The following is a 13,383-nucleotide window of genomic DNA, read 5'->3' as shown; positions in this document are numbered from 1 at the left end:
AGCCTGTCTCTGCGATTGGCCCGAGCGAAAGCTTCGTCGGGAGGCCGATGCGGAATTTGATTGGCGCGGGCGGCGTCGCGGTGCATTGTGGGGGGGGGGGGGGAAGCGGCGGCGGCGGCGGCGGCGGCGTGGAGTAAGGGGCTCATGGCGGCCATAGGCGTCCATTTGGGCTCCACCTGCGCCTGTGTGGCCGTCTATAAGGTAGGCCGCGCTGGGGGTGCGGGGAGGGGTAGCCGGGGGTGGGGAGCCCTCCCCCCAGGCCGGCCGCTTGGGGGTGGGGCCCTCTCTGGTGCCGCTGTGGGGGCCGGCTCGGCTCGGGGTGGGGTGCCAGGGCCACCGTTCACAGAGTCATAGAATATCGGGGTTGGGAGGGACCTCAGGAGATCATTTAGTCCAAGCCCCTGCTCAGAGCAGGCCCGATCCCCAATGGCCCCCTCAAGGATTGAACTCACAACCCTGGGTTTAGCAGGCCAATGCTCGAACCACTGAGCTAGCCCTCCCCCTGTGAGCAGGATGCGTGTGTACCACAGTCAGGGCCACAGGCTGTAAAGGGCTGGGATGGCTAAGCCCTGGACAGCCCGCCAAGGGACGTGAGAGATTCTCCCTCCCTTGGTGTCCTCGGGAGGATGCTTTTCTGAAAGATGCTTTTGTGGCACACAAGTTATGCAGGGGTCCCTGGGTGCAGTTCTCTGGACTGGACAGGTCACGGTGGCCTCACAGTGTGCGAAAAAGCCGTTCTAGTGTCTGTCCGTTGCTGTTAGCCGCAGAGCTGTTCAGTGGGGGCATTTAGCTGTTACCACTCAATGGAGAGATCTTGGAGTCATTGCGGATAGTTCTCTGAAATCCTCGACTCCATGTGCAGTGGGAGTCAAAAAAATGCAAACAGAATGTTGGGAATCCATTAAGAGAGAGATAGATAATACAGAAAATATCATGTTGCCTCTATATAAATCAATGGTATGCCCACCTCTTGAATACTGCGTGCAGATGTGCTCGCCCCACCTCAAAAAAGATATATTGGAATTCGAAAAGGTTCAGAAAAGGCAACAAGAATTATTAGGGGTGTGGAATGGTTGCCATATGAGGAGAGATTAATAAAACTGGGAGTTTTCAGCTTGGAAAAGAGATGACTAAGGGGGATATGATAGAGGTCTATAAAATCATGACTGGAGCGTAGAAAGTAAATAAGGAAGTGTTATTTACTCCTTCTCATAACTCAAGAACTAGGAGTCACCAAATGAAATTAATAGGCAGCAGGCTTAAAACAAACAAAAGGAAATATTTTTTCATGCAACGTATGGTCAGTCTATGGAACTTTTTGCCAGAGAATGTTGTGAAGGCCAAGACTATAACAGGGTTAAAAAAAGAACTAGATAAGTTCATGGACGATAGGTCCATCAATGGCTTTTAGCCAGGATGGGCAGGGATAGCGACTCTAGCCTCTGTTTGCCAAAAGCTGGAAATGGGTGACGGCATGGATCTCTTGATGATTACCTGTTCTGTTCATTCTCTCTGGGGCACCTGGCATTTGCCACTGTCAGAAGATAGAATACTGGGCTAGATGGACCTTTGATCTGACCCAGTATGGCCGTTCTTATGTTCCCAATAGAGGATCTCGCTCTGCAGGATGGAACGATGAAATGCTAAACTCACTCATAGAGCGCAAGTTTTTAATTGGCACCACTGGCTGTGTTTGGTAATAAATGTTGATGCTGCATATTTCATTGCTAAGGTAGGAAGGTATGTTAATATTTCACTGAATGACTTCTCTCTGCCTTTGGGTGGTGTATTTTGTTTTTAGGATGGCCGTGCAGATGTGGTTGCCAATGATGCAGGTGATAGAGTCACACCAGCTGTTGTTGCTTACTCAAAAAACGAAGAGGTAATTTTTTTATCGCTGTAGCAGTTTTCTGCAGAGAGGAATGTCCATTTTTCATTTCATAATTTCTTTTCCATTTTGCAGGTGGTTGGTTTGGCAGCAAAACAAAGTAGAGTAAGAAATATTGCAAATACAGTAGTGAAAGTAAAGCAGATTCTTGGGAGAAGGTAAGTGAATAGATATGAAAGAAAATATACACACACTCCTCAAATGAAATATTACAAATTGGGGATGAAAATAGCAAATGCTTATTTAACGCATATTTGTACATAAGTCTTCTCACTAAAGCTGGTCTGTTAATGAGATATATATAATTTAAGATCTAAAGTTTAATCAGTTTAATAGTTTGGCTTTGATAAGAGAGGTCACTAGATCCCAAAAATTGTCTTTGGTAGTTTTTCCGTTCTTTAATGAACTGTGGAATAAGAAGTTAGAGACTTTAGAGTATTCTTTGCCTGCATTTGTTTGCAGAATCAAACTGGAATAAGAATTTGCCAATAGGTAATCCTCACACTTCATAACTTGTCCAAAATAATGCTGGGTTTGGCCTACTTCTCAACTGTAGTGTGGACTCTTATTACCAAGATTTCTTTATTTGTATGCAGAAAACATTACAAAGGTTAAAATATGCTGCTGTACATTTACTGAATTATTACATTGAATTTAAAGTAAACTACAAGTAAATCCACAAATTAACAAAGACCATCTTGTGAACTACAGTGAACACAAGAATCATAGATATTAAGGTCAGAAGGGACCATGATGATCATCTAGTCTGACCTCCTGCACAGTGCAGGCCACAGAATCTCATCCACCCATTCCTGCGATAAACTTCTCACCTATGTCTGAGCTACGTAAGTCCTCAGATTATGGTTTAAAGACTTCAAGGAGCAGAGAATCCTCCAGCAAGTGACCCTTGCCCCATGCTACAGAGGAAGGCGAAAAACCTCCAGGGCCTCTTCCAATCTGCCCTAGAGGAAAATTCCTTCCCGACCCCAAATATGGCGATCAGCTGAACCCTGAGCATATGGGCAAGATTCACCAGCCAGATCCCACCACTCAGTGCTCGTGTCCTGAGTCCAAAAGCGGTATTCCACTCTGGTCAGCACCTCCATGAATGCCACAAGCAATCTCGTGTCGTTCATTCATCATTGCAAATTAGCAAGGTTCTACTTTATTTGGTTTTTAGTCCTGCCTAATAAAATGCTCAACTTTGTAATCAGAGAGGTGACAAATCAACAAGAAAGGTTTGTAACAGATTAAAAACAAATTAAAATTCTTTAAATGGCAGGCCGAGGGAGAGAATCTACCTGTGTATAGCCTGATTTTTATTTTATTTTCCTTCTGGTGTAGAATTTTGACAGTTAAACTTTTGCTCATCTTTTAGAATAAGTTAATCAGCTTGTAACTGCTGTGATTATTTACAACTGATATAACGAAAATGATATTGACATATGGTCCTGAAATAAAAATCACGTTGAATGCAGAAGCTACTGTTAATTGTTCAGATTTTATTTTGTATCCGTGAGGGTAGTAAATCAGAAGTGATTGATATTTTTCCAGGGTGCGCTTTGTTTTCTTTCTTCAAAATGTAACTTAGGCTTTATCTACGCTACGCACCTTTTAGCGACACAGCTGTGCCACTACAGCCAGGCCGCTAAAAGATGCACAGTGTAGCTGCGCTCCTGCTGACAGAGCACTGTTCACACCGATGCTTTTTGTCGGTAAAACTTTTTTGTCGTTCGAGGGTGTTTTGGTTTTTTTTAACACCCCTGAATGACAAGAGTTTTGCCGACAAAATTCCCGAGTAGACAAAGCCTTAGAAAAATTGTCCCTTTCTCTTGAGTTTTTCCATGACAGGGGTGGGGCCCCAGACCTGCTGTTTATTAATAGTAATTGCAACAGGAGTTTTGACTAAAATCAATAAAATACAAGTGGATCTTCGTAGACGGAGTGTCATAAGCTGAAAAAATGAACAACTAGGTAGGTGGAACCACACATCCAATGCCACCTGCAAAACATCACTCTTAATTTGTTTTGACAGCTCTGGTGACCCACAAGCTGAGAAATATATTGCAGAAAGCAAATGTCCAGTAAGTATGATCCAGTTTTTTTCTTGTCCCTAGAGTTGAAAAAATTGGCATTGGTTCCATCATTTATTTTAGTATCACAAACACCTCATTACAGTGTCTTTGTGCCATATGGGTCTGATCACTATCTGAAGCTCTACAGGACGCCATGTGTGATAGAAGCTTCTTTTTTAATGAGAGGTTTTGCTATATTCTGCTTTAAACCCTCTATTTGTCTCTCTTGTGGAGTTAGAGCCATCCATTATATGTGGGTTCTCCCTTGGGTAATATGCCTGAAGGAGAACTTCAGAGACGGTGATTCTTTAATGCAGTCAAAGAGAATATTAACTAGCTTTTATTAACATTATAAATAAATGCAGAAAACGCTCAGCATAGAAAGCATGAAATTAAAATGTTTATTACACAAGCAACCACATAATTGAATCTTAAGACAACATTATCCTTGCTACTGGAAAGCTTTGTTTCAAAGAAAGATTTTAAAAAAAACTTTATTAACTCAAGATACTGACCTGATCTCTATTTCAGGAGCTCACAGGCATGGGGGAGTCTGAGTAACAGATCAATGATCCCCTGTATCCAGCCCTTGCCTCACCTCCTTCCTCCCAGAGGAGTGACAGCCAGGCTGTGTTAATCGTTGACCACCCATCTCGATAAATTCATGTAAATTGGCGCAAAAGCTAGATAATATGAGGGTCTGAAAGTCCTCCCTGTGTGCCTGGGAAAAATTGTGCCTTAGACAAACCTTCCCCAACATTTCCATGATATTTGAGGTCCAAATCCTTAGGGGTTTTTTCCCTTGTGTTTGAATGTTATATACCATGGGCTTGGCTTCATGATTCAGGCCTGGATATGACCCCCCTCCTTGGTCAAATCTGTTGTGGAGTCTTCAGACCATTTGGGCCAAACACAAACATGAAAATGTTTCCCTGATCTAGTTTTCTTTTCTGGGAATGGAAACCAAATTAGACATAAACATTAATTTTCATTACAAACAAACTGAGACCTACCATGTCACATGCACATATGTTGGCTTTATTCCTAGGTCACTGAGAAGAATGGAAAACTCCAGTATGAAATAGATAACAAACTTGTTTGCCCTGAAGAAGTTGCAAAACTCATATTCAGTAAAATGAAAGGTAAATAGGGAGTAAAACTTTAAAAGTTATCAACACCTTGGCTATATTAAGGCGTCTTTTAAAAATAGTAATATTTTAATCCACATGTTCTGCCTCTGTTTGTAAACAGAAACTGCTCAGTCTGCTTTGGGTTCCGATGTCAGTGATGTGGTTATTACTGTGCCATTTGAGTTTGGAGAGAACCAGAAAAATGCCCTTGGGTAAGAAGAATGACTTCTCTTTTCATTTAGATGCAGGGGGACAGAATGGCTCAAGGGATTACTGATGGTAGGGCCCTACCAAATTCATGGTCCATTTTGGTCAACGTTATGGTCCTAGGATTTTAAAAATCATAAATGTCATGCTTTCAGCTATTTAAATCTGAAATTTCACAGTGTTGTATTTGTAGGGATTGACCCAAAAAGGAGTTGGGAGAGGAGGGGTGTCATAAGGTTCACACACACAAGGGTCACATTGGGTCAGGACCTCCAATTTGAAAAATGCTTGTCTCCCCCGTGAAATATGTATAGCGTAGGGGAAAAGCACACAAAAGACCAGATTTTACAGTCCTTGATGCGTCTTTCATGGCCGTGAATTTGGTAGGGCCCTACTGATGGGATATGGAGACTTCCATATTTGGACCTAAATCCTGTAACTGATAGTGCATGGGGCAGGTTGCTGTGCGTCTATAGAGCCTTCACAGGTGTAGCAATCTGAACATCCACTAACAGTTACAAGATTCAGAGTAGCAGCCGTGTTAGTCTGTATTTGCAAAAAGAAAAGGAGTACTTGTGGCACCTTAGAGACTAACCGACTGATTAGTCTCTGAGGTGCCACAGGTACTCCTTTTATAGTTACAAGATTGGAACCCTAGTTTGCTGGTTCAAATTTGGACCACCCTGGTAATAATCAGGAGTAGAATCCTGGCCCAGTTGAAGACAGTGGGAGTTTTGCTACTGACTTCAATAGAAAAGACTTCACCCCAGAGGTTTTATCACCTGGTGACTGTTGTGTTCCACTTGAAATGTGTCAAAGTTTGACTCAGACTCCCAATTTATCAGACCACTCTGTTTTATTAGCAAAGCTGCTCTGCTAATACATTTAGAAGTGAGCCCCCCGAGTGGGCTCTTAATTAAATTAAACTCTTAATTTATACAGTTTTTTGGAGGACAAGTTACAGAGAAGTTACAGACAAAAGAAGAAAAAGATTTTAGTCACCACCCTTAGAGATCCCTGAGACCAGTCATGTATCTTCAATTACCTGCCACCCTTAACAATCTCCTTTAACAGCTTCCAGTTACCTTAACTAATTGCCCTTCACACCTTCTATTCTGATGCCTGCTTCTTAGACGTGCTGGCTCTATCTTAATTGCTTCTCCATTCAAAAGCTAACTGTCCCTACGTGTGCTCCCTCAGATACTTTGTAACATGTTTTGGCATGCCCTCTCATATACAATGTATCCAGCATGTCCCCTTATACAATGTTATACTTCCACAAATGCAAATGACTTCAGTGCTGTTCCTCCTTAGGTTTTTACATCACAAATCTGAGCATCAAAATTGGTACCAAATAGCACCTTTATGGGCGATCGTACCAGGGAGGTTAGATGCTGAGAGACTGAACTCTTATCCCGCCATGCTAGGTTTGAGACGCCCTGGTAGGACAACACAGGACCACTGTCTGTACCACTGTTTATACTTGTAGGGGTTCTCTCTCCAGGGCTGTCAGTCCTTTTTATATTACACAAGCCTAAGTCATTTTAAAAAAAAAAAGTATTCTACTATTATAAATCGAAATGCTCCAACTTTTAGATTTTAAAAAAAGCAGATGCCAGATGTCTATTAAAAATCCATCTGGAAATAAGCATTGTGAGTGTCAAAGTCAGATTCAGGACTCACATAATTTGTCAGACCACTCTGTTTATTAGCAAAGCGCTTTGCCAATTCACCCAGATATGTGAGTCCCTCTTTGAGGCTCAAGCTAACTTATTTATACAAATAAGCCAAAGCCAATTTAACATAAGAGACAAAAGGAAGCAGAAACTGACAAATATACATACATATCTTATTTGCATACTAACTTTTACCAATCTCCTAGCTCAGTAGGAGCTCTAAGTTAATTAGTTTGAGGACCCATTGTCTCTCACTCCTTAATGTTTCTCATCCTGACCACTATATTTCAACAAACCCTTCAAATAGCATTTCTTTAATGAATTATAATTTCAGTATAATTCATTCTACTTTCACATGAGTCTTAAACCAGCAAATGGTATTTGAGAGTCATTGAGCAAAGCACTTATGAGGTTTTTGTGTTACTGAGGACATTTCATACTTGCCAGTTAATCTGAGAAATGCTAAATTAGTTACATGGCTATTACAAGATGCATATTGGAGTGTGTCACAATGGCTTAGTACTTCTGTTTCAAGCGTAAAGGCAATAGACTTTTATCTGGAAGAAATTTTATTGTAGGCAGTTCAGAGACATTGAATTTTCCAGAGATGTTTTTTTTTTTTTTTTTGGACGCAATCAAGGTGATTTGGATCAGATATAAAACCAAACTTTCCTGCTATCAGTGCTGAGAACAATTTATGGGGATTTTTTCTGGAATGTTATCAGTTAGATTTTGTTCTTAAAGTTAAAACTTCTGCTGCCAAATAAAACACAGCCAATTTCACTTTGTTATATTTTGAGTCAGAGACTCTCATGCATTACAATACATTTTTCCTTGACACTTCATATATACAATTAAGGCAGGGGACCCAATAACAATTTGCATTATAGACAGGACTTTTAATAGTGTTCCTTGACTAGGCCAAAACCTTGGAAATATCATTTTATATCTGGGTAACATGGCTCTGTGGTGTATGTACATTGAAGAGGCCTCAGTAATATGTACCACTACAGTAAGTGAAATGCAGATCTTTAGCTGTGGTGTGTCTTATCACAGGCAAGCAGCTGGGGCAGCTGGATTTAATGTTCTGAGATTAATTCATGAGCCATCTGCAGCTCTCTTGGCGTATGGAATTGGACAAGATTCACCCACTGGGAAAAGGTAAAATGCTTTTATCTCATTTTTGTGTGTGCTTTTTAAAATAGATTTAACTGTGGTTGCTTGAAAACTGGAGGTTTTGATGAACAATAGTGGTGTGTAATTAAGGCTTTATTGTGACTACAAAAATCGGGAGACGTCATTGTATTGTCATAACAATAAATGCAAAAATCATAACTTTGCTAGGAAATGCCCACGGAACACAATATTATAGTTAACATTAAAGTTTGTCATTGGAAATTTGAAAAGTTTTTTTATAGCCTTCATTTTCAATACAGATTTGTTTTCAATTACTTAAATGACTTTGAACGGATAACCGTAATTTAAAAACCCATACTGTGCTACACTTGATATGGAAAAAAATATGTAAAAAAGTTGTCTTGCTCGGTAGTGAGCTGACTGGATTGACAAAAGACCATGACTACTTAACTTGAAAATAAAAACTAAAATGTAATTCAATTTGTTAAGGAAGTTATGACAATAGTAAACATAGTACTGTTCTATCCAAGTTTTAAGTTAAAATATGTCGCTTCTATTACCTGAGTATTCAAGTGCTGTACAAAATTAAAAAGTTGAGATCTGCCCAGGTGTCAGTTTTCTGTCCTGCTGTAAGTATAACTAGGGCTCATAACATCAAGTAAATGTTAGTTCCCAGTTACGCTCCGTTTAGTCATAGGCTGTTTGCTACTTGTAAGCATGCTATCAACTATTGTTCTGTTTCTTGGAGGAATACTGTAAAATAATAGCCATAGATATGATAGATGTATGTATTTCAGTACTTCCAATCAAATGTTATTGACAAACAATTTAAAAAACTTAATTTACATTGTGTGTATATGTTTAGTTAGAAACAATGAGTATGAGGAAATGTATGTATTTTACTGATCTAGTTTTCAGGTTTTTGTTTTGTTTTGTTTTAACCTGGCAGCAATGTGTTGGTTTTTAAGCTTGGAGGAACATCGCTCTCTGTGACAGTTATAGAAGTAAATAGTGGAATATATCGTGTTCTTGCCACAAACACAGATGATAGTATAGGTGGTGTCTGTTTCACAGAAGCCTTAGCACAACATTTAGCTTCTGAATTTCAGAGGTAAGTGCTGAATATTTTACAGCTACAGAAAAACATACATTGCTATTAATGTTGGGACTACCTTTTTTAAAATTGTCTCTGGAGGCAAAGTGGGGTTTGGGGTGGAGGCTCACAGCTCACAATCCCCCCCCCCCAATGACCTTGTGACCCCCCCGTTTGAGAACCCCCATTCTAGGTGTTACCACCATATAAATATTGAATAATAATTCCATGCATTTAGCAAAAGTTGGCTTGGGTGAATTCACTGATCCTACATAAAACCACCCTGTAAGTTTCAGATGGATAACATTCTTTTTCTGACTCAAACTGTTGTGCAGTGTTGCTGTAAGCTGCTTTTTTTTTTTTTTTTTTAAAGCAGTCTCATTCCAACTCTGGGGTGTTTTGTTTTTGTTTTTAAATAATGGCAGCTTTTATTAAGAAGTTGTTGAAGCAATTGCTATATATTCCTAATCACTTAGTCAAGTTTATAGAATGCTTTGAGATCTTTTGGATGAGGTTGTTACAACTTCTGTTTAATGTTGTTTTGTTTCTTGAAACAACTCTGATTGAACTTTAAATTGATTAGCTTCAGGCATCTGCTTCCCATATTGCATTCATTTAGGAGATTGTTCTGAGGAGAGACTGATGAAATCTCTGCTTGTTAAAACACTAATTCCTGGCTTTCCCCAAATAGCACTGAAGAATGTGTCCTTTGCTTGAATTTGAAGCAGACATTTTTCTTTATTCTTGTAAGGCCATTCAAAATGTACAGTTTACTGAAGTATGGGAAAAGGAGCCACTTTAATACTAACTTCTTGAAAGCATATCTAATGCATTATGTCTAAAACAGTTTCTCAGTCATCGTAAAGACTTCTTTTTAATACAGATCTTACAAACATGATGTAAGAGGAAATTCCAGAGCTATGATGAAGCTAATGAACAGCGCTGATGTTGCAAAGCACTCTTTGTCAACCTTGGGAAGTTCAAACTGTTTCGTAGACTCATTATATGATGGTCTGGATTTTGATTGTAATGTGTCCAGGTAAGGGTGATCCTTTTGAAATTACTTTTGATATTTTTGTTAGGATTGTTTTCTAGGATTGTGTGTGTGTGTAAAATTGAATTTTGGGGTGGAGGGGTACTGAAGATGAAAACTGGGTTTTTGATCTCTCATTCCTGCAATATCTAGAAGTCTCTGCTAATGTGAATAGCTCCGTTGGCTTTAGTGTCAGATGAGTAAAGGCTGCAAGAATTGGGCTCTGAGTACTAACGAAGGCTTCTAGCATTGCACTGCAGGTTCTGACTGTTCACTTTTGAAAGGTCCCCCAGAATTTTGTCTTTATTTCATATGCACTATTTTCCAGACTTTTACTTGAAGGATGAATAGTCCTAATCCAGCATAATGACATAGCATCTGACTTTATTGAAGACGGGGCTTGAAAACCTTACCAGAGACCTACTGGCCAGAGCTAGATATCAAAAAAAAGTGGATAGAGAGCCCTGATAAGTGAGAGGTGTAGGGAGCTGGGATTTGTACCAGGTGTTCTGTTCCAAGACCCTGCACAGAGTAAGTTCTATCCCTTTTGCTGAGAGGGGCAGAAACTTTCTCTCCCTTCCACCCCTCCTCGGTTCTCTGGTGTGAGAGTGGACTGTTTATACTACTCTTACCTCTCCCTGGAGGCTTGCGTTTTTTTTTGTTTGTTTGTTTGTTTTTTCCCCCGTTTGGAGAAGGATTGTCTTCCCCTGTCAATTCTGCTACTGCTCATTGCTTTCCCAGTTGGCAGTAGAAGCAGAATAAAATAGGATGCTTGGCAGTTTTCTTAACAGAATAGCAGCAGTTCCATTTTGCTGCTGCAGCAGCCTGGTATAAAAACAAATTAAAAACAAAAACAACAAAACCCACCACAGTAGCACAGACAAAGGAGCAGTCTATCTGCAGACTTACATAAAAACTGTTCGGATTGCTCTAGTTCAGTTTCATGGACTAATATTTTGTTTTAATTAAAGTGATTCATTGTATACCTTTCAACCACGTAAAGCTTCCCCAGACTCCTTTGGTGAGTAGTATTCTCAAGCTCTGATTAAAGGTAGTAAAACATACTGGGGTCCTCAGACTACTTGCTTGTGAACATAAAGCAAGAGGTTGACCGTTAATTCTTAAGAACTCTTCTTACTTTGTTTTACCTCTGCAGATAAATTTGTTTTTAGTGTTTCATGCATCTTCAGATTAAAAATCAAAATTAGATTCAATTTTTCCACTTTGTCTCACCACCTTGTTGTACCCCCACAACTTGCATATGGAGATGGTTTTCTGTGGACCATCTGGGGTATGTCTATACAGGAGGAAAAACTGGCCTTGTAATTCTCTACTGGTGTACTGCTGCTGATGGAGTTATAGTGCAGGGAGCATGCAGGCACTTTTTCCACCACATTATCTCAGCAGAGTTAATGTGTATTGGTGAAACTTTGGGTGGAACAACACCCAATTTTTTTGCATGTCTAAACTGCTGCATTTTTTCGGCTGTTCTTCACAAAAACAAAATCAAAGTTGAATCCACAGCTTTCTTGGTGTATTTGTGAAGCCATAATATTTCTGAGACTCTTTCACACCAGTACATTGCTCCTGCTGTTACTTAATCCTGCCACTTCATGGCTATGGAAACAGAGTATGCTGTGGAAAATATCTTTCTCTTCCATTTTAACTGCTAATTCTTCCAACAGCTGAGAGATTGTATTTGCTGTTTACTTAGCATTTTCTCTGTTTGTTAAACAGGGCCAGATTTGAACTGATTTGTTCTCCACTTTTTAATAAATGTGTAGAAGCAATTAAAAAAGTCTTGCAACAAGTTGGATTTACAGCAGATGACATTAACAAGGTAACAATTAATCTTTATTCTCAGGATGTTTATGAACTCATTTGGAAGAACACCTGGGGAATATATTAACAAGGAATTAGCCATTAGCTGTTAATTTCTGGGGCTCAAAGTATACCACTGTATGTGAAGCATTTTCTGGCTGCTAAATGTCATGCTAGTTAAAGGTACAATTTACCCTCTGCATGTGTGTAGCTCTTATTACTGCTGAGGGGTGTTGTGTTCACATTAAGGGAAAAATGTATCGCACACAAGACTTTGGGTTTATAAAAGAACTAAAGGGTGACTAAAGCCTTATGGTTTAAAACTGTCCTTTTCATTTCTGTAGCACATTGATGATAAATCCTTGATCAATTCAAGGAAACTAAAATCAGTTATATGATTTATTTATTTTTAATATTTTATATGCCTAGGCTGGGATGGGTGCTATACTTACCTTATCTAAAATGTTGTCTAAAAGATTTTTGATATACTTGGAGATTTATTATAATTTCATAGGTTTATTTTAGGTTTTTAAACATTCTTAAAACTTAAACCATGTACATCATATAACTGAGGGCTAAGGGACTGTTCCAACACCCACTGAAGTCTGTGGAATTTGTCTTCATTGGGAATTGGATTGTGCTCTAAGTGTGTGAGAGGGGCTTTTTCGCATGTCTTTAAAGGAACTCCTGAGTTCTAGTTCATGTCTGAGTAAATCACTTAACCCAATTTAATGGGCCAGTGAGGCAGAGGTTAATATTTACCCAAATCACAGAAGTATGAGTTGTTTAGCTAGAGTTAAAAGTACCTTAAAGATGGAGAGGTATGTAAAGTACAAAGTAACTACGTAGTAGTAGTAAATTTTTTTTTTTTTTTAATTTTTAGATTTGCACAGTACTTCTGATTGCAGAACCCAAGATCAATTACAGTAATATTGCAGAATAGTAGAGGCCAATAAGTCTTTCAGTTATTCAGCACAAAGGATACTACTACATGCCACTGGGATTTCCATAGTCAGTGTTGCACATGTAATGTCTGTTTTAGTTTCAGTGATAGGGTAGAGAAGGGATGGCATCTAAGATATAAAGTTCTGCAATAACTAACAGATGCTCTTAGCACAGTGAGAACTGATCCTTGAATGGGAACTTCAGGCAAAAGAGCACATCAAGGTATCCTGTAGGGGTTTGAAAGCTGTGAAAAGCTAACTTAAAAATAGTGCCTACAGGTTTGAACTGAGCGTAGTGTGTTTTAAAAAAAAATTTCTAACAAAAGGAAACGGTGAGTAGAGGAGTCAACACAAAACAAAGTGAAAATTGTAACATTAA

At 39.4% G+C, this 13,383-nt stretch overlaps 1 protein-coding gene across 2 annotated transcripts in view; it reads left to right on the top strand.

Annotated features, from left to right (window-relative positions):
• The first annotated feature begins 73 nt into the window (after positions 1 to 73).
• Positions 74 to 13,383, top strand: part of HSPA14 (heat shock protein family A (Hsp70) member 14) — a 17,068-nt gene continuing 3,758 nt past the window's right edge. Inside the window, exons 1-10 of one of the 2 annotated variants that reach the window (XM_073328699.2) lie at positions 74 to 201; positions 1,802 to 1,882; positions 1,964 to 2,046; positions 3,924 to 3,972; positions 5,012 to 5,105; positions 5,215 to 5,305; positions 8,033 to 8,137; positions 9,063 to 9,224; positions 10,090 to 10,245; positions 11,977 to 12,079. In XM_073328699.2, the coding sequence (XP_073184800.1) occupies positions 145 to 201; positions 1,802 to 1,882; positions 1,964 to 2,046; positions 3,924 to 3,972; positions 5,012 to 5,105; positions 5,215 to 5,305; positions 8,033 to 8,137; positions 9,063 to 9,224; positions 10,090 to 10,245; positions 11,977 to 12,079 (981 nt within the window). In that variant the 5' untranslated portion in view covers positions 74 to 144. The remainder of the gene's footprint in view (positions 202 to 1,801; positions 1,883 to 1,963; positions 2,047 to 3,923; positions 3,973 to 5,011; positions 5,106 to 5,214; positions 5,306 to 8,032; positions 8,138 to 9,062; positions 9,225 to 10,089; positions 10,246 to 11,976; positions 12,080 to 13,383) is intronic. The other variant, XM_073328698.2, reaches the window with a different exon arrangement.

This window comes from Lepidochelys kempii, chromosome 1, assembly GCF_965140285.1.
Source record: "Lepidochelys kempii isolate rLepKem1 chromosome 1, rLepKem1.hap1, whole genome shotgun sequence".
In the NCBI taxonomy this organism is placed as follows: domain Eukaryota; kingdom Metazoa; phylum Chordata; order Testudines; family Cheloniidae; genus Lepidochelys; species Lepidochelys kempii.
Note: the sequence above shows the minus strand (reverse complement) of the source record. Positions and strands in the feature narration are given on the sequence as shown.